At 35.4% G+C, this 20,937-nt stretch overlaps 2 protein-coding genes and 1 long non-coding RNA gene across 4 annotated transcripts in view; 2 read left to right on the top strand and 1 right to left on the bottom strand.

The window, feature by feature from the left end:
* LOC137748884 (disease resistance protein RUN1-like) overlaps positions 1-7,194 on the top strand; it is a 37,775-nt gene extending 30,581 nt beyond the window's left edge. The window contains exons 3-6 of the mRNA XM_068489076.1: positions 3,700-4,792; positions 5,007-5,298; positions 5,421-6,247; positions 6,327-7,194. Of these exons, the coding sequence (XP_068345177.1) occupies positions 3,700-4,792; positions 5,007-5,298; positions 5,421-6,247; positions 6,327-6,815 (2,701 nt within the window). The 3' untranslated portion in view covers positions 6,816-7,194. The remainder of the gene's footprint in view (positions 1-3,699; positions 4,793-5,006; positions 5,299-5,420; positions 6,248-6,326) is intronic.
* Positions 1-17,821, bottom strand: part of LOC137748953 (uncharacterized) — a 52,280-nt gene extending 34,459 nt beyond the window's left edge. Inside the window, exons 1-3 of one of the 2 annotated variants that reach the window (XR_011070133.1) lie at positions 17,622-17,821; positions 17,420-17,519; positions 16,489-16,627 (exon numbers count right to left, since the gene is read on the bottom strand). This is a non-coding gene — a long non-coding RNA (uncharacterized lncRNA). Of the gene's footprint in view, positions 1-16,488; positions 16,628-17,419; positions 17,520-17,621 lie in introns of those variants that run through there. The other variant, XR_011070132.1, reaches the window with a different exon arrangement.
* LOC137748952 (toll/interleukin-1 receptor-like protein) lies at positions 15,794-16,661 on the top strand. The gene is made up of 2 exons (XM_068489140.1): positions 15,794-16,451; positions 16,550-16,661. Exons 1-2 carry the CDS (start codon positions 15,904-15,906, stop codon positions 16,617-16,619), a joined length of 618 nt encoding a protein of 205 aa, XP_068345241.1. The 5' UTR covers positions 15,794-15,903; the 3' UTR covers positions 16,620-16,661.
* Positions 17,822-20,937: the final 3,116 nt, after the last annotated feature.

The following is a 20,937-nucleotide window of genomic DNA, read 5'->3' as shown; positions in this document are numbered from 1 at the left end:
TCCGACCAAATTACCAAACGGCCTTAGCCACCCCTTATGATCCTTACTCATCAGTTCGTTCTCCAGCTCCCTCACAACCAAAAACACCTAGCTATGCTAAAACATCACCATATGTCCAGAACCCTCATTCTGAAAAGCTTTTTAACATTCCTCTTCATATTAACAAAAACCAACCCCCAGAGCGCATTGCCAAATTACTCCTTCCACCAAATTTTCATTTCTTACCAACTGAATCCTATAAAAGCCTAAAATATTACCAGGCTATCCTTTCAGAAACAGAAAGCATTGCTATTAAGCCAATTTACAGTACCACTCACCAAAACAAAATATTGTATCATTCACTCCATATTGGAAAATTCCTTACCGAACTCGAATGGGGAATTCCCCTTTTTCACACAAAACCCCTTCATACTCAGCATGTTCTCATCCCAAACAATCATTACAATTACTATGATTATATCCAAGCATGGACCAACATTTTTCTCCACCAGACAGAAGACTTTAGTCATTCATGGTTCATAACTTTTGATAAGAATTTCAGATTGCGGTTTCCTGCATGGTTTCCAGATTGGTGGGCTTCCCATGGCCCAAGCTCTTCCATCATTCCAGATGACCTTCGTCATGTTCTCACAAACAACTTCCAGCCCAGTTTTGACAGAAGTCGTTTCGACAACAGAGTTACTATTTTTTCACTGCTCATGGCCAAGTACAAGATCCCATGGATTCTCAAATGGAACTTTGAAATGGACACCAGTGGTATTTACAGAACCAGATGGGTAAAATGGTAGGATAAATTCAACCACCAAAAAATTATTGATCTTGTAAAAGTGGAATTTCCCCAGGCATCTTTTCAGGCACTGCCAATCAAAGTTTCATCTTCGTCCTCACAAGCTTTGCCAGTTCATCAGCAATTTCCTGAATTATCAAAAGCTCAGGAACCAGTTCAGTCCTTATCAGACATTAGTCCATCTTCCTCCCTCAAAGGAATTTCCAAGTCAGCCAAGTCCTCCAGTTCAAAGAAAGAAAAAACTACCCAACTGCTGGATATGGCTCATCTGCTAATGGCGGAAGCAGCATTGCTGCAAAAGAAAAAAGGTTCAGACTCAGATTCAGATAATTCTGATGCCTCGTCTCAGCTTCCCGCCAAATGGGTTGATCAAGCAGATTTTCAAGATGCCCAGGACCCATTTGATATCTGAAAAGCAATATTTGCCCATGTGATTATGTCAGCCCAGCAACATCATCAGCAGTAGCTGCTTTCATATCTTCCGTAAAAACCGAAGCATTATTCTTCAAATAGTGAAAAACAAAAAGGTCACTATTCACAATAGTGAAAACAAAAATGTCACTATTCACAATAGTGAAAAACAAAAAGGTCACTATTCTTTTAACTTTTGTAAAAGAATCAAAGCATCTTCACTATTCATTCACCTTTTGTAAAAGTATCATCGTGACTCCACAGTAGAGATCCATCAGTCAGACAGCTTTGCCAGCCTTCTCTTCTCGACCAGCGAGATTCCCGGATCAAATTGGCATTCTTCAACCATTCTCCTCCCTCTATAAAAGAGGAACTCATCTTCAGAAGAAGCACATAAGTTTTTAACTTCAAAAGCTCAGTTCAATATTATCTCTCTGAGATTATTCAAACACTTTTAATACAAATATATTATTCAGGATGCCTGCGAGCTCCATCTATTTGTTTACTTGTTTCATCTGCCATTAGGCAATACCTGTTTGTTATCTGCATTGCAGTAAGTTTTCAATAAAACTTATTTTCCAAATATACTTGCATCATTACGTTTAATTCATTATTTTGATATGCTACTCTGTCTTAATATGTTTTATTTCTGCACTTTAAATTATATGGACGGCTATGCCTCCTGCTGCTATTTTATGATTTACTTCCGCACTTTATATTCTATGGCTGGCTTTGCCGCCTGTTGTTAGTTCCGCCCCATTTGGTATATATATATATATATATATATATATATATTATACATACACACACACACATACATATATGAAAAATTTGGTTTTCATCTCTCATTTTCATATTGCATTGACACCTTATTGTTTTTCTATTTTTAATCTAGGTACTTTGATTTTGTCCACATCATCATTTTAAATTTTGAAAAATTACACGTCAACAATTTGCTAATTATTTATAATTTTTTGTTGAAGTATTAGCCCTTTTTCTGTTGAAATTAATATTAATTGCTTTTTCTAGATTTTTAGTTAGATAATTGAAATCTCATCCCATCCTACATTTAAGTCAAATTAACAGCAATTTAAACTCCTCCATTCTTTTTCATCCCTCACGCACATCTCCTCTAAACTCAATCCATCATGCTTGTTCATCGTCCAGACACCAGCCAATATATTTATGTATCAACTTCTTTTCTTTTTTTTTATTTTTTATTTTCCTTTTATTATTGAATATTAATCCTTTTCTTTAAAGAATATTGAATATTAATCTTGATTGTTCAATATATGGTTGGCTAGACTTTTGTATTTCATGGGTACAATTTTATTCTACATTTTATTTCATTCTACTATATCTATGGATACAATATATTTTGTGAGTAAAATTTCATTATACATATTGATATGGGTATAATTTTTTTGGGAGAAAATGAGGTAAAATGGTTGTGGTTGCTGCATTTTTTATGTACCATATGTATGCTTACTAACAATAAAAAATAAAAATAAACAATGTGGAACATTCTTTGACAAAAAAAAAAAAAGGAAAAAAAATAAAATAAAATAAACAATGTGGAACATTCTTTTCCTTGAGTTGTTTAAATGTACCCATGACTTTTTTCTCTTATATTTATTTTTATTTGGGTACAATGAGAATTATATATATACATATATATATATATATATATTGTAAATTTAGTATATGTACCCATTTGGTATTTGTGTGTTGTGGTGGGCAGTGGGCACGTACATTTCTTTTATGTTCGTTGTTACCTTTTTTGTCAAGTTCAAGGGTACATTGTTTTTGTATGCACTCATAATAAATTTCATAGGGTACATTATTTCCCTTAATACCACTTGATAAAATTTGCAGAAATATGGGCACTATTTTTAATTGTAGACATTTTTTTTTTTTTAAGTCTCATAATCTGTAAGATTTGTAGGTCTATGATCCAATAAATTTTGGGAATTTTAAATTTCATAAGTTATTTAGATTTGATTTTGGATTCAAATTCTTTAAATCCGTGAGATATTAATTTTTTTTTTTAAACGATAGATTTTGTTATATTAGATGTTAGGTTAGTCACCGACAGAAATTGAACTTACGCCGTCATACAAGAGCTCAACATTTTTACACCACTGTGGTAAAGAGCCACTTGCGATATGAATTAAATTAATTATTTGATCTAAATCCCTTAAATGTTGTTAACTAGAGGCATTTTCAAATAAATAAATAAAAAATAAATAAAAAATAAAAACAAGAAGACAAAGTGTTTTAAATGTTGGACTCAATCAACAATTTTTAATTTAAAATACAAAAAAAATGACATGGAAATTTAATAAATATTAAAATGTTGAGGTGTACAATTGAGATGACCAACAACCTCAACTAAAATGACCAATATATATATGAAGAAAAGAAAGAAAATTGTTAATGTACTGATATCTCCTACATAGCCTTCATTGAGTCACACTAACGCTTACGAATTCAATTTTCAGGCGCGAAGCAGAGTTCATTAAAAAAATTGTTGACGAGAATATTTGGGAATGGCTCCCCAGAACAAACGAATTACATGTGACCAAGCACCTAATTGGAATCAAATCTCGCATTCAAGGTATTATAAGTGATCTTTTGAGTGGTGGATCAAATGATGTTCTCATGGTTGGAATTTGGGGGATGGGTGGATTGGGTAAAACAACAGCTGCCAAAGTCATTTATAACCAAATTCATCGTAAGTTTGAATTCAAAAGTTTCCTTGCCGACGTTAGCGACAATACAAGTAAACATGGTCTGGATTATTTACAAAACAAACTTATTTCTGACATCTTGAAAAAGAATTTTGAAATAAGCTATGTTGATGAAGGTATCGGTCTGATAAAACAGCAGTTTCGACATAGAAGGGTACTTGTCGTCATGGACAACATAGATGAAATGGAACAGCTGCATGCAATAGCTGGAAGTTGCAATTGGTTTGGTCCAGGAAGTAGAATTATCATAACGACACGGGATGAACGTCTACTACTAAATGTGGACAAAGTATATCCACTTCAGGAAATGAACGAAGATGAAGCTTTGGAGCTCTTTAGTTGGCATGCCTTTGGAAATAGATGGCCTGACGAAGAATATCTTGAAGTCTCAAAAAAGGTTGTTTCTTACTCTGGAGGTTTGCCACTAGCCCTTGAAGTTTTAGGTTCTTTTTTGTTTAAAAGACCCATTAAAGAGTGGAAAAGTCAATTGGAGAAATTGGAAAGAATTCCTGAAGGAAAAATAATAAAACCACTAAGAATAAGCTTTGAAGGGCTAGATGATAAAGAGAAGGCTACATTCCTTGACATATCTTGTTTCTTTATTGGAAAGGACAAGGACTATGTCACCAAAATATTAGATGGATGTGGATTTTATGCAACAATAGGAATCAGTGTCCTTCGTGAACGATGTCTTGTAACTGTTGAAGGCAACAAGTTGAATATGCATGATTTGCTTCGAGAAATGGCCAGAGTAATCATTTCTGAAAAATCTCCTGATCATCCTGGAAAATGGAATAGATTATGGAACCGTCGAAAGGTCACTGATGTATTGACAAATAAATCTGTAAGTTCATTCCTAATAAATTTTGGATTTATGCATCGTATAAGAAAAACATATATGTCACCCACGCAAGTAAATTATACATTAAACAGCATTCATGTGTAAATATATTCACCGTACGTGATTTTGCGTAATGAATAATAATAATACATGTAAAAATATCCAAATATACCGTTTCTTACCACTATAAGCTTTTTTTTCTTTTTTTTATTAACAGGGAACTGGAAAAATTGAAGGACTTGCTCTACATTTCCCTTTTGCAATCTCTGAAGAAACTAAGGTTCGTAGTTTTAGTACAAAAGCATTTGCCAAAATGAAGAAACTGAGATTGCTTCATCTCAGTTACGTAGAGCTCAATGGAGAATACAAACATCTTCCCAAAGAGTTAATATGGTTGCGTTGGGAAGGATGTCCTTTAAAGTCCATACCAGATGACTTTTTAAATCAACCAAGACTAGTTGTTTTAGAGATGCGTATGAGCAAACTGGTACAAGTTTGGGAGGGTTCCAAGGTACAACGAATTACATCTGATGATGTTCTGTTTCTATTTGTTTTTTGGATTTCTTCTCTTTTTTTTATAACATCTTCATTTTCGGATATTAATTTCAATTTTCTTTTGATTTTCTGCAACAATCGCTACATAACTTGAAAACCCTTGATCTCAGTAATTGCCATTCCTTACAGAAATCACCGGACTTTTCACAAGTCCCAAATCTTGAAGAGTTGATATTGGAAACCTGTATTAGTATGTCTGAGATTCACCCCTCCATTGGTCATCTTAAAAGACTTTCTTTGGTGAACCTTGGATATTGTCATATGCTTATCTCTCTTCCAAGGGATTTCTATAAATTGAAATCTGTTGAGACTCTGCTTCTTAAGGGATGTTCAAAATTCAGAGAACTGCATGAGGATATAGGGGATATGATATCACTGAGAACACTTGAAGCAGAGGAAACAGCCATAAAAGAAGTACCACCTTCCATAGTAGGATTGAAGAACCTCACTCGTTTATCTCTGGAGGGTACTATGAGGGGTATTCAATTGCCCCATTCGTTAAGAGAATTCGATCTCACATACGGCGCATTAGATGATGCAATTAAGGATCTTGTCAGTTTAATTTATTTGCAACATTTGCATCTTCAAGGTACTAAGTTTCAAAGCTTACCAAACCTCAATGGTCTTTCAAAGCTCGAAACATTGTGGTTAAATGGAAGCAGATATCTTCGTACAATCCCTGATTTACCAACAAATTTGAAAGTTTTGTTTGCCAATGATTGCCCTGCATTGGAAACAATGCCAGACTTTTCGGAAATGTCAAATATGAGAGAACTGGATGTAAGTTATTCAGCCAAACTCACTGAGGTTCCAGGTTTGGATAAGTCATTAAACTCCATGGCGTGGATTGATATGCATGGCTGCCCCAATGTCACAGCTGATTTTAGGAATAACATCCTACAGGTATCTCTCTCTCCCTTTCATTGCCTTCCTATCATGCGCATACATGTGTATATATATGACACTTGTATTGTATACATAGGGATGGACTTCTTGTGGATTTGGTGGCATTGCTCTCCATGGGAATTATGTTCCTAATTGGTTTGAGTTTGTCAACGAGGGCGCTAAAGTCAGTTTTGATATTCCCCCGACCGATGATCGTAATTTTAAAGGGATAACTCTGTTCTGCTTGTTCCGCGTATACATAACAAAATATTTACCTCATCTTGAATTTACTGTTATAAGTAATACCAAGTGTACTAAGTTACAGGCTTACAAAACCAGAGCTGGTAATGTGGATGAGAATTTTGAAGATGATTATCTTTGGCAGGGACAACTCTCGAACAATGAGCTCAATTTGCAAGGCGGGGACAAAGTTGATATAGTTTTTGAAGATCCATGGACGGATTGGTCTTATTATGTTAAAATAATGAGAATAGGGGTTAATCTAGTATGGGACAAACTTATCAAGGAAAATATGAATGATTTGTACGACAATAGAATCAATTCGGACTGGGAGTTTTCATTATAATATGAAGATGCAGAGTGAGTTTTCATCATTGAGAGGAATTGGTGATCTTGCAAAGGAGTTGGTGAAGACTGGGAGGTGTGCAAGCTATATGGTAGTGTATAAGCTTCTTAGATTGGTTTTGGTGTTACCGGTTGCAACCGCTTTGGTGGAGAGAGCTTTTTCTGCTATGATGATTGTGGAAACACCATTGCGTAACAAAATGGGAGATCAATGGTTGAGTAATAGCATGCTTGTTTACATTGAAAGAGGTGTATTTGCTTTTATTGATAATGAGTCTATTACACAACGTTTTCATGATATGAAACATCGCCGGCAACAATTGTAATTTGTTTGTATTGATAAATTATGGAAGACATTACTATATAAAAGGATTTAGTTATTGCTATTCTTTTGAACTTTGCACTCTTTTAACTTCGCCCCTACCCCCATCAATTCTTGGCTTCGCCACTGCCAGCATGCCAACTTTGTAGCTAATAGAATTGCTAGGTTTGCCCTCCTTACTAAAGGTGATTATACTTGGTTTGATGGTCCTCATTCGTTTATCTGTGATCTTCTCGAAGAGGACCTTGCCACCCCTTGTACTGCCTAGTCTTTTATTGGCTTTTGAATGAATTAGATCGCCTTTATTTCATAAATAAAAAAAATGCAGGGAATTAGAATGCATCAACAGCCAGAAATAGCGAGAATTGACCGTAGCAAAGAACACACGAGTATCGTGAGCAATGGCTATGGAAAAGCTTCCACAAAATAGGCAATGCCTCGCCTTTTCGATAAAATGGAGGATGAAGGATAAATAGTAACAACCCGTCCCGACTATTTAACGGATTTTGAATCGGAAGGGCATTTCTGTAATTTCACAAAAAATTGGGATACTTTTATTTTGGGTAAATTACATTTTCATACCTCAGGTTTGGGGTCTATTTCAATTCCTTACAACATCTTCAAAACATTTCACTTTCATACCTTAAGTACTATTTTATTTCAAAATAATACCTCCATTACATTTTCCATCCATTGATCTGTTACGTGCTGACGTGGCTGCCACATATATGACACGTGGCTACCAGGGTTGGGGTGGGTTTCTACGTTTTCAAGTTTTTTTATTTTTATTTTTTATTTTTAATTCATGTTTTTAAAAAAGAAAATTAAAAAAAAAAAAATTTGTCACGTGGCAGACATTTGACAGTCACGTGACATATATATGACAGCCACATCAGCGTTTAACAGATCAATGGATGGAAAATGTAACGGAGATATTATTTTGAAATAAAATAGTACTTAAGGTATGAAAGTTAAATGTTTTGAAGATGTTGTAAGAAATTGAAATAAACCTCAAACCTGATGTATGAAAATATAATTTACCCTTTTGATATGGGTTACTATTTGGATCTTATTATGTGTTTCCAAGTGGGGCCCATTGCTTTTGGGTTTGTCCCCCCAACCCCAATCTCTCCCTTTCACCTCTCCCAGTTTTTTCTCTCTCTCTCACAATCACTCTCAGTCTCTCTCATTTACATTCATTTATAATTAAAAAAATTAAATATGGGCATATTAATAAAATTAGAATTTAATGTGGAAAGATTAAATAAAAATACACATTAAATAACAAAAATTGAATGCAAATTTTGATAAAAGTACACTTCAAGGGATTAAATTGAATATATAATCTAATTTTTTTACATTTTAATCCTTTGCAAGGACTAATGTTTAAAACCCCCTTATAATAATTCCAAATGCGATTATTTTCTTAGCGACATTTTCTTTTTGTCCTTTCCAACTTCGAAACTTTTCTCTTGTACTTAATTTGAGTCTGTTTGGCTGCTGAGAAAGGGTCGGCAGAGACTACGAGTACTGAAGCTTCTGTTTTCTCTCGTTTTCTCAGCAACCAAATAGATTTTCGTTTTGTCCTTTTAAATTCCGGAACTTTTCTGTTTTGCTTAATTTGTTTTGGTGTTCTTTATTTGTGTGTGCAGAGCAGCATTGAATTTTCCGAAGATCGAGGTCCCATTTTTTTGTGCTAAAATATCTTTGACAAAGATTTTAGGGTTGGACATATGTGCTGATACATTGGTAGGAGATGAAATGCTCAAGGGTATCTCAGGGAGGCAAAAGAAGCGGCTAACTGCAGGTGCATATTAGTTTGTTTTTAATTTTTTTATGTGGGAGGGAGTTCTTGTGCACCAGTAAGGTAAAGCTGTTTCTAATAACTCCACTATGATTTACAGGTGAATTATTAGTAGGTCCGGCAAGAGTTCTTTTCATGGATGAACTATCAACCGGTCTTGACAGTTCAACTACTTATCAAATCATCAAATATCTAAGGCATTCAACTCGAGCACTTGATGCAACCATTGTCATATCTTTGCTTCAACCTGATCCAGAGACCTACGAGTTGTTTGACGATGTTATACTTTTGTGTGAGGGCCAGATTGTGTATCAGGGACCCCATGAAACTGCTCTGGATTTCTTTTCCTATATGCGATTTATATGTCCGCTGAGAGAGAATGTGGCAGACTTGTTGCAAGAAGTTATATATAGAGACCCATATGCGATTTAACTGGTAACTTCTATTAATGAAGCGAAATGCATTTATCTATGTTTTCAAGTTCATTCAGGTAACAGTTCACTTCTGAGTTTGCTTGTTGATTAGCTTAATATCTTTTTATTCTTTCTTATCCCAATCATCTGTAAGATGAAATTGTTACGTTGCACCATAATGAGTGTTTTTTAGGGATTCTTTTTGCTATCTGGTGCTGATTTCCCAAGTATATATGTTGTGTCTTCCAGCTTCTTTTTGTTGCTATGGCCACAATGAGTGTTTTTTTCCGGTCAACATTGGACCACAATACAATTGATGATGGAGGTTTATATCTCGACGCACTACATTTTTCCATGGTTATTACTCTTTTCAATTGCTTCTTGGAGGTGTCAATGTTGGTGGCCAAGCTTCCGGTACTTTACAAGCATGGGGACTTGCACTTCACCCTAGCTGGGTCTATAGCATTCCGTCCTGGGCCTTAAGTGTTCCAAATTCATTCATAGAGTCTGGTTTCTGGGTGGCAATCACGTACTATGTCATTGGATTTGATCATTCATTTACCAGGCTTCGATAAGTCATTGAACTCCATGACATGGATTCATCTGGAAGAGTGCGCCAATCTCACAGCTGATTTTAGGAAGAACATCCTACAGGTATCTCTACCCTTCTCTCTCTCTCTCTCTCTGTCATTGCCTTCCTATCGTGCGCATACATGCATATATATGACACTTGTACCGTATATGTAGGGATGGACTTCTTGCAGATCCGGTGGCATTTTCCTCCCTGGGAATTATGTTCCTGATTGGTTTGAGCTTGTCAACAAGGGCACTAAAGTACGTTTTGATATTCCCCCTAGTGTTGATCGTAATTTCAATTGAAAAAAAAACATGAAATCATCAAATATAGCATAGATATCTTTGTAGGATTTCAATTGAAAAAAAGAAGAAGAGAGAGAGATCTTTGTTGGGGTAACAAACTAGTTTCATCACTAAGTTCTACGGAAGTATTAGTTTCCGTTGTTTTCCACAATCTAGCTCAATTTCATACGAGTTTGAATACTAAACTGAACATATTCAAAATCCAAAAAGTGATCAATCAAAGAAATCTCTAACTTATTTAAATGTAAAACACAAGCTGAGCATTGAGCAAGCATCAAGAAGCAGATGGTACCTTGGTTCCAGGAACGACGTCGTCAGAGATTGCCGGGACATGAGAGTACTCCACAGCTGCTACCTCACTGTGGCCGTCTGTGAGCCCAAGTTTCAAAAGCCGCCGACGATTCGAATTCCTCGCAAAATCCTCCATGCTGCTTTTAGTAACGTCCTTACCCAAGCTATTTGATAAATAATAAAAAATAAAAATAAAAAACACAAACGAAAGACCACATTTTTCTCTCTTTATCTATTTTCTCAGCAACCAAACAGAAAACAAGAAAAATTAACCACCGTTGGTGAGCTCCGGATTTGAGAGGACTTTCGGAGCGTATGCGGGTAGGGCATGTACCTGGCGGAGATGGAATTGAGGTCCATGTTGGCGAGCTTCGCTTCCACTGAAATCACCACCGTACGCTTGTGTCGGACAAGGCGGAGTGGATCAGGATCATCCACTTCACTTGTTCGGTGTCGCCGAAGCACCACCCTCTGGTTCTTAGGTTTCGATTGCGGCGCCGGAACTCCCCTCCATTTTTTTAGCGCCTGTTTGCCGCGTTATATGATTTGGGGTTTTTCTAATTTTGCAACGGAAAACGGCAAATGTACGGTACAGTCCCAAATAGGTCATGAAACGGCATCGTCGCGGTTGGTTCCTCTTTTTGTGAGAATGAGGGCCAATGGCCCAAAATTAACGCCCACAATGTCACGAAAATCCGACAAGGACGGGTCCATGTGTAGCCTTAAAGGTCAATACGTTGGGTGGGCCGAAAGCATGAACTGACCCATTACGGCCGAATGGCTATAGGATGATCTAGTCCGACATGACACTTTACTTAGTACACAGGTGAGCGGAAAAATTATCCAAACTGTTCAAACTAAACCATTTTAAGGGGTTTGTTACTTAATATTATGATCTAGTGATATTTTTCTTTATTTATAAATGAAAAGTTTTAAGTTCGAATTTCATGAGTGACAAGTTCGATACAAATTTATACCCCCACCCCTAATGTAAATATATCTTGTACAAAAATCAATCCAAGCAGTTTAGTTTGACTTTTATAATGAAAAGATGCAATTTTAGATTGAACTAATTCAAATTATAATCAGCTTTGGCTTGGTTGGTTCGGTTTGGCATACTTGGAAACTGCTTAAACCAAAACTAATTTGAACGATGATGCTACATTGATTGGTGTTTTGTTTAAGACTTGGAGCGAATCGAAGTGAACTACGCTTATCTCTACAAAATGAAGTTCACTTGTCACATCAATTATTATTGATAATTGATATATTAATTCATAGTCTAAAATTGTAATTTGATTAGGGTAATGATTTTCACACTTTTCATGTTGTTTATGCCTACTAGTTCTCCTTTATTTTGTTCAATATAAAAGAACATAACAAACTCAAGTGCATGTGGACAACGAGAGATTACAAAAATTCCTCTTCGTTCTCATTCTTTTGTCATTTATAACTGGTGCATTACTCCGTTTATGTGTACAATCGCGTCATAAAATTCTGGTTCAATCTATAAAGGTTATATAATATTGACATTTGTTTACTATGTATATAAACAATTTTGTATATGGTTTTCTAATTCTTATGGTTGATCGTGAATTTGTTCATAGTTGCTCACCAATGTGAACTACTCTCCACCAACAAGTATATAACGAGAGAAGGAAGTTCTTGATGCAATAGTCGCTCACAGGTCATCTCGATTCGAGTGAAAACATGCGTGTGTGCCATGCATATCTCACCTACAAACGATATTATTTGCGTACAATAACAATAAATATTGGATTAATCTCATACATCAAGTATTTTTTTATCCTAGTTTGGTACCTAAAGTTATTATTCTTGAACACTTTTATACATCCGTTAAAAACCATCAGAACTTCCGTTAACTAATCACGTGACGTCCACATAAATAATAATTGAGACTACGTGTCAATATGGGCCATAAATAATTTTAAATTTTTGACATATGGTTTTGTACGTGTGACCACGTTGTTCTAAAACATGTTCAATTATGTAAATGCCTTAGCAGTCTGGTCAATTTTATTGAAACTTCAAACAATATTTTTGTCAAGGTGTGCACATCGAAAACACATAGCCACAAATTCCACTAATTCTTGGGTGGATTAGAAGGACCAAATTAGAAATGAGGATATTCAATATAAAGTAGAAGTGGTAGTAATTGAACATAAGACGAGAAAAAATCAATTAAAATGGATGGACATGTGAACCAAGGACCTACAAATGCTCTTGTTAGAAACAGTAATTTTGAAACGTAAGGTCAAGGTAAAAGGGGTAAAGGAAAACCTCATAATACTTGGAAAGAGACTTAAGAAAATACATGAAGTACATGGAGATGATGGAAGACTTGGCATAAAGCCAAGCACAGTAACGTTCCAGAAGACATACAACCGATCTCATTTAGTGGGATAAGGTTTTGTTACTGTTGTATATGTTGGATTGGAAGGAATTATTGAGTTTTTGCAACTATATATCAACCTTGTGGCGTTACATATTTCAATGATGGGCCTTGGGCATTAAGTTTTGCCATTAACATCCCAAAGCCATTGCCAACTATATATGAACTAGCACGCTACGCTAGTCTACTTTTTCAGCGGATGAGATAGGCCTTGGGCATTAAAAGGGATTGTATTTTCTGCTCGCACTTATTTTTACATTTCACACACTTTGTTAATTTTTTATAATTGATCTTTTTTAACTCATTTGATTTGATTGCTTAAAATTAAGAAAAACTTGTGAAAAGTAAAAATAAGTGTGAGAAAAAATCATGTTAACAATGAAGTGACAAAAATCCATGGAAGACCAATATCTCTCGCGTATGGACGTCCTTTCATGCGAAGCAACTATGAAATACAAGGACCCCGCTTTTCTGCCCTCCCAATTCCCATACACCCCAATCCCCTTCTATTTTGTGCGGGAAATAGATCATCTCTTGAGTAGGAGATCAGGATCCTCCTAATCCACTAACATGGGCCGTTGGATTTTGATCTAACGGCTACAATTATTATAACTTTTAGAGGGATCCCTTGTTTGTAGCCGTTGGATCAAAATCTAACGATTTGTGTTAGTGGGTCAAGAGGATCCTGATCTCCTGCTCAAGAGAGGATCCAATTCATTTTGTGCAATCACGGTTAAGCCACATCAACATTTTATATTGATTTTTTTTTATAGAGATAATAAGACAAAAGGCAATAGTGATATAAAATATTGACGTGGTTTAATCGTGACCGTATAACTAGGAAAGGATAAGAATGTATGAAAGCTGGGAGGGTAGAGAAGCTAGGTCTGAAATACAAAGACGTTGTTGCCACACAATTTGGGACGAACAATTTTATATCAACTTGATGGATTTGGATCCTCTCCTGATCCCTTCTCTGGGGATCCTGGGAATCAAGACACAAGGATCGTTCATCAAAGATCGTGCGGCCATAATTAAATACTTTTTACGCAAAACGAAATTACTTTACTTTTAAAAATATAAAAAACATTTAATTGTGACCACACGATCTTTGATGAACGGTCCTTGTACCTTGATCCTTGGGATCCCCAGGAAGGGGATCCGGAGAGGATCCAAATCCATCAAATGGACGTGGATGACTTTTTCTTTTGTTGACTGAATTATCTGGGTTTAGATATTTCAATATGTACCAGTACCCACCGCTGAAGCTGCCAATGATCTCGATCGTATTCATATCTGAATCTTTTGTGAAACTTAAATCTTAGCGGTCAACGTCCTTCTCTTGTACTTTCTACTATCTCATCTTCTTAGTATAATATTTTATAATATTAATATAAAAATTATATAAAAAAGATGAAGTGATCGAGAATTGATGAAAATTTCTGTTTTGAAAAATATCTCTTTGACATTTCTTTTGTTTTCTTTTTCCCCCTTAAAAAAAGACAACTCTGCAAGCTTTTCCACCGTCCAATTACGTGTCAGTAGGGTTACCGGACCCTTTGTGTCTCCCTGGGGCCTCTCCTGAAGGTGCTTTTCTTTGTAGACTAGGATTCTCTCTCCTTCTTTGCTCATTCCCTTTCATCTCCTATTCTCATATTCTCTTATTTTGTCTTTTTCTTATTATAAAAAATTAATATAAAATATTACGTGGTTTAACCATGACCGTTCAAATAGGAGACGAGGGAAAAAAAAGAAGGGAAAGAATCCTACTCTTTATTTCAGAGGACACCTTAAGAGTCTTTCACTTGGAGTAGATGGTTGTTTACACATCATTTTTAAACAAAACACAACCATTGCCATTTTTTTTCAGTCTTGATATGAACCACTGCAATGCCATAACGGTGGGTACCGTCATGGACTCATGGCAGCCCATCCCATGGAGCCTCCTCTTCATCCTCCTCCCTGTCAAAATTTCAGTTTTTAATGACATGGTTTGTTTATTTATTATGACTATTAGATTATTAAATTTGGCTGAATTTTAGTATAATTAATTTTAAAAGAGTGATTTTGAATATAAAAGATTCAAATTATGCATACCAGATGAAAATAAATAAAAAAATTAGAGCGAAATTATTTTAATGAGAATATTACTGTCATTACAATTAATGGACGAGGAAATATAATGAGCTAGTTCTTATTTTTTCAAATGAGAATATTAATATCATTACAATTAATGGAAGAGGAAATATAATGAGCCAATTCTTATTGTCTCTGCAATTTCGTGCAACTCTCCGTTCCCAGGACTCGGTCATTTCCCAAGGTTTAGACTTGAAGGCAAATTATTATGGACTTTAGACTTGGGTATTTATTTCGGTATTATCCTTGGTAGTAATTTTAAGGGTTGGCTGTTTGATGCGTTTACTCGTCAAGTGAACAACCTGAAGGTCCTTTTGAGATTATTGTTATAAATTATACAAAGAATACTGCTTTGCACACCTTGATAACATTTACCTAGATACTACCAAAATCTTGTGGATGCGAAGGCGATTATCTTTGGCAAGGAAAGATATCAAACGCTTAGATGATCAATTTGCAATACGGGGGAAAAAATTATCGGTGTGTAGTCAGTTGACATTGCAGACGAGTATTCTGTGAGAGTGAAGAAAGTAAGGGTTAATCTAATATGGGTGTTATGCCTATGAAGATTCAATAAAGTCTTTGGGTATGAATGAAAAATACAGATAGTGTTTGTCCTTTCGTGTTCCTTTCTTTCCTTTTCACACTCCCTTTCGCTGCACCTTCAGCCGGCCAGTGAAGAAAGATTATTATATATTAATTATTATTGACGACTTTGTGGACTGAAGAAATGTTGACTTGTCTTCGGAATTTAAGTACCATTCGTTCGGCAACACAAACACAACCATTGCTATTTTTTCAGTCTGTGATCTGAACCACTGCAGTGCCATAATGGTGGATACCATCATGACAGTCCACGAAGCCTGCTCTTCGTCCTCCTCCAAGTCGAAACTTTGGAAGTATGATGTGTTCTTGAGCTTCAGAAGCGAAGACACGCGCAATGGCTTCACGAACCACCTCCATGTGGCATTGAAAGGCAGAGGATACCAGGTCTTTATTGATGAGGACAATCTAAAAAGAGGGGAAGAAATAAGAGGGGAACTGTTTCGGGCAATCGAAGAGTCGAGGATCTCTATTATTGTCTTCTCAAAGATGTATGCGGATTCGAGTTGGTGTCTTGACGAGCTGGTGAAGATCATGGAGTGCAGAGACAAACTGGGGCGACATGTTTTGCCAATATTCTATCACGTTGATCCTTCGCATGTCAGGAAGCAGGACGGAGATTTAGCCGAAGCATTTCAGAAACACGAAAAAGACATCCGTGAAGAAAAAGATGACGAGAAACGTGAAGCTAAACGAAAAAGGGTAGAGCAGTGGAAAGGGGCTCTCACAAAAGCCGCAGATTTGTCTGGTCACCATCTTAAATCCACTCATAATAGGTAATCATTCAGCTGCTGTTCAAGATTTAAGTTGTATTACTCTAATTAACATGCTTAATTAATACACCTTAATCTCTCACGTTGATCCTGCATGTCAGGGAGAGGCGGAGAGATCCTCTTACCGAAGCTGCAAATTTGTCTGACCACAAAACCACTGACAACGGGTAATCTTTCACCTGCGTTTCAAGATTTGAAACATTTTAGTGATTGACTTAATCTCTCAATTATATAACATGCTCAATTAACATTGTACATAATCCAAACATTGATTCACAGGCTTAATGAATACACCTTAATCTCAGATATAAAACCTAAACCGTTATTGGAGTTTAATTCATACACCTAACTTTTATTTATCAATGAATGACTTTCTTTCTTTTATTCAAGTCACATACTAGCTAGTTGCTAGTTAGTATATATATACATACTTTTATATATATACACATACATACATACATACATACATACATACACACACATATATATATATATATATAGGAAAAACTAGGTTTTCATCTCCCATTTTTATATTGCATTGATTGAAACCTTATTGTTTTTCTATTTTTCATCAAGGTCCTTTGACCTTGTCCACAACATCATTTTAGAATTTGAAAAATTACACGTTAACACTTTGCTAGTTATTTATAGTTTTCAGTTAGGGAATTGTTATTAGCATTCCAAAATTATCATTTAGCACTATAAACTTTCTATATTTAAAAAGAAAAATATACTTGTGAGGAGTGTCAAATGAGATTTTTATTACTAAGTTCTACGAAAGTGTTAGTTTCTTAATATGGTATTATTCCATTTGCCGTTGTTTTCCATAATCTAGCTCAATTTCATACTAGCTTGAATACTATACTGATCATATTCAAAATCCAAAAAGTGATCGATCAAAGAAATCTCTAACTTATTTACATGTATAACACAAGCTGAGCATTGAGCAAGCATCAAGTAGCAGTAAGTACCTTAGTTCCAGGAACGACGCTTCTGTGGGCCCAAGTTTCAAAAGCCGCCGACTACTCGAATTCCTCGCAAACGAAAGACCACATTTTTCTTTCTCTTCATCTATTTTCTCAGCAACCAAACAGAAAACGAGAAAAATTAACGAGAAATACAGAGAGGTGTGATTTACTTGGAGGACTTTGGAGCCGAGGAGGTGTGATTTACCTAGCGGATACGGATTTGAGGTCGATGTTGGTGAGCTCCGTACGCTTGTCGTCGGACAAGGCGGAGTGGATCAGGATCATCGCCTCCACTTGTTCGTGGTCGCGAAGCTATATCCTCTGGCTCTTAAGGTTTCGATTGCGGAGTCGGAAGCGGCGTCGGAACTCCCTCCATTTTTCAGCGCCTGTTTGCCGCGGCTTTGATTTTGGGGGTTGTCTGATTTATTTATTTATTTATTTTCCTGCAACAGAAAACGGCAAATATCTGGTACAGTCCCAAATAGTTCATGAAACGGCATCGTCCGGGGTATTGGTTTGCCTTTTGTGAGAAGCCAGTGGCCCAAAATTAAAGCCTAAAATGTAATGGACCACCGACAAGGGCAGGCCCATGTGTAGCCTTAAAGGTGATATGTTGTATGCGCCGAAAGCATGGATTATTACGGCCGAATGGCTATGGCATGAGAGGTCTGAAACTTAATTTTCATGAATGGTTGGTTTGATATAACTTTATACTTCTGCTTCTAGTGCAAATATATTGTTGTATAAAAAACCAATTCAAGTAGTTTGGTTTGGCTTTTAGAATGAAAACGTAAAGCGTTAGGTTGAACTAAATTAAATTATAATTAGCTTGGTTTGGTTCAATTCGAATTGACGTATTAAGAAACTATTAAACCAAAACCAATCTTAACGATGTTGCTACACTGATTGGGGTATTGTTTAAAACTTGAAACGAATCAAATTTAACCACCCTTATCTCTACAAAGTGAACTCCACTTGTTACATCACTTATTATTGATAATTGACATTTAAATTTACAATCTAAAATTGTAATTCATGTAGAGTATCATCTTCACATTCATATTGTTTATATAAACTAGTTCTCCTTTATTTTGTTTAATATAAAAGAATATAACAAACTTAAAAAGTGCATGTGCATTAATTACTCCGTCTTTGTGTACAATTGTGTTATAAAATTCCAGTTCAACTTATAAACTGTATATAATGTGGATTAGTTGTGGAACCCACTTCACATTTAATTTCAACTATCTAAACCGTTTATTTTGTAAGTCTTGATTCATAGATCATCCTTACAAAAATTCAATTCAATATGAAATCATTTAACTATTTAATTATTACGATAAAATTTTATTGTTTCTTATAGAACAAAGTGTTCATTAATTTCTTTGAACCCATTTAGATATTTGAAGTATATCCAATTTGGCTATTTTTTTGCAATGATGGTCTATGAGGTACAACTTGAAAAATAAACGGTTCGGATCATTGAAGTTCGTTGTAGTATGAACGTTACAACTAATCCCTATTTAAAAAAATAAAAGAAAAAATAAAAATAAGAATTCCTTCGCTTAAAGGCCTAATACACACACATCATTGTACACGGTTTTCTAATTCTTATGATTGATCGTGAATATTGTTAATAGTCGCTTACCATTCACCAATGTGAACTACTCTCCACCAACTAATACATAACGAGAGAAGTAAGTTCTTGATGTAATATTGCCCGTTAAGATTGAAGAGAGGTGAGAAAGTTTGGTTTTCTTGGTGTAATAATTAAACAACTCACAGAGTCACTAGTCTATGCGCCATGCACATCTCAACCATGCATATTTCAAACTTCAGACATATGGTTTGATGTATGATCACGTTGTTCCATAAAACATGCTCAATTATGTAAATGCCTTAGCATCTTGGTCAATTTTATTGAAACTTTAAACAATATTTTCGTCAAGGTGTGCACATCAAAAACATATAGCAATAAATTCCACCACTTATTTGGTAGATTAGAAGGATATATGAGATAAAGTGAGAATACTTGCAATTGAAGATAGATGAAAGAAAATCAATTAAAATGGTTAGACATGTGAACCAAAAGACCTACAAATTTTTATGTTAGAAAATGCATTTTTGACACAAAGGTTTAGGGTAATAGGGGTAAATGATGACTTGACGTAAAACCGAACACAATGATATTCTGAGATTCACACAATCGACCTGCTTAATGAAACAAAGTTTTATTGTTATATTTAAAGGATTGGAAGGAATTATTGAGTTTTTGCAACTACGTATAAAACAGTAGTGGTGGTGTTGCATATTTTCAATGCTGGGCCTTGGGCATTTAGTTTTCCCATTAATATCCCAACGCCATTGCCAACTAGTAAAGGGCAAAGGAACAGTAATAATATGCGGTTGGCAGGGAAATGTTGTCCAATTTCCATTGTCTGAATAGTTTTTTTTTTCCTTTGACTTGTCACTTGTTCTTTTTCCATATAAACCAAATTCTCGTCCGTAACGGAGGCAGAATTTGAATCCCACTTGTCTTTTTTGCTTTTTGATCACCGAACTCTTACCATAGATTTCTTTTTTGCTAAATCATGTATCATTAATAGGAATGAGCACGTTCATCAACGTTTAAGTAATAAATCAGTTACCGATTTTCATGTCCTTTAGTTTCCAAAAATTTATCTACAAATTTAATCTCCTTAGCATTACCCTTTATTATATACATGGAGTGTTGGAGATAACTTCCTAGCTTGATTGTAAAAGTTATGACATTTTCTCTCTACGTTATATATTTTACTTTTTTGGGGGCTCGAAAGACTTACAAAGATATTTCAACCTTCTCTTGACTATTATTGTGTGATTCATCAGCGCCAGGGATTAAACCCAAAACGTGCTATGTAGAATATGAGTTTGTAATTCGTCTCCTACCATTGAATCATTCCGAGGTGGTTCTAGCTTTTGGTTTGATAGGTCAAATATTTTCTGACCATCAATGGCAGAAATTGCAATATTTTTGGTGCATGAAAACGACTAGGGTTTGAAAATCCACAATTTTCATGCAATATACAGAAGACAATTTAACAGAAGCTATTCTGATGAAAATGTCATTTTCAGTGGGGTTAAGAACTGCCATGCCATATTGATGAAATGAAGTTCTCATGCTACCAAAAAATATACAAATTAAGAAATTGCATTTACCCTCCATTTATCATATTAACCATATGATCATATACAGTTCGGACCTGAAACACACAAAAGTTTATATGTTCTGTCGTTCACGTACGGAGGCAAGTGATGGTTTAGACTGTTCTTATCTTACAATGCATTAACAATTAGGATTGTAGGCGATTAACCAAAGCATTCCTAACCAATAATGCATCAACGATCAAGAATTTTGGAATACCAATGCAACCATGACCCACAGTGCATCAATTGTTAGAAATTTTGGATATCAATGATGAGGAATTGTAGATGATAATCATCAAATATCTTACCTAGTATCCGTCGACAGTAAGCGACCG

Source organism: Pyrus communis, chromosome 10 (assembly GCF_963583255.1).
Source record: "Pyrus communis chromosome 10, drPyrComm1.1, whole genome shotgun sequence".
In the NCBI taxonomy this organism is placed as follows: Eukaryota; Viridiplantae; Streptophyta; class Magnoliopsida; order Rosales; family Rosaceae; genus Pyrus; species Pyrus communis.
This window is presented reverse-complemented; position numbering and strand designations above follow the sequence as displayed.

Coding starts and splice junctions, on each gene's coding strand:
- LOC137748952 (XM_068489140.1), top strand. CDS start 15,904: ATGGTGGATACCATCATGACAGTCCACGAAGCCTGCTCTTCGTCCTCC. Junction 16,452..16,549: donor CTTAAATCCACTCATAATAG/GTAATCATTCAG, acceptor CCTGCATGTCAG/GGAGAGGCGGAGAGATCCTC.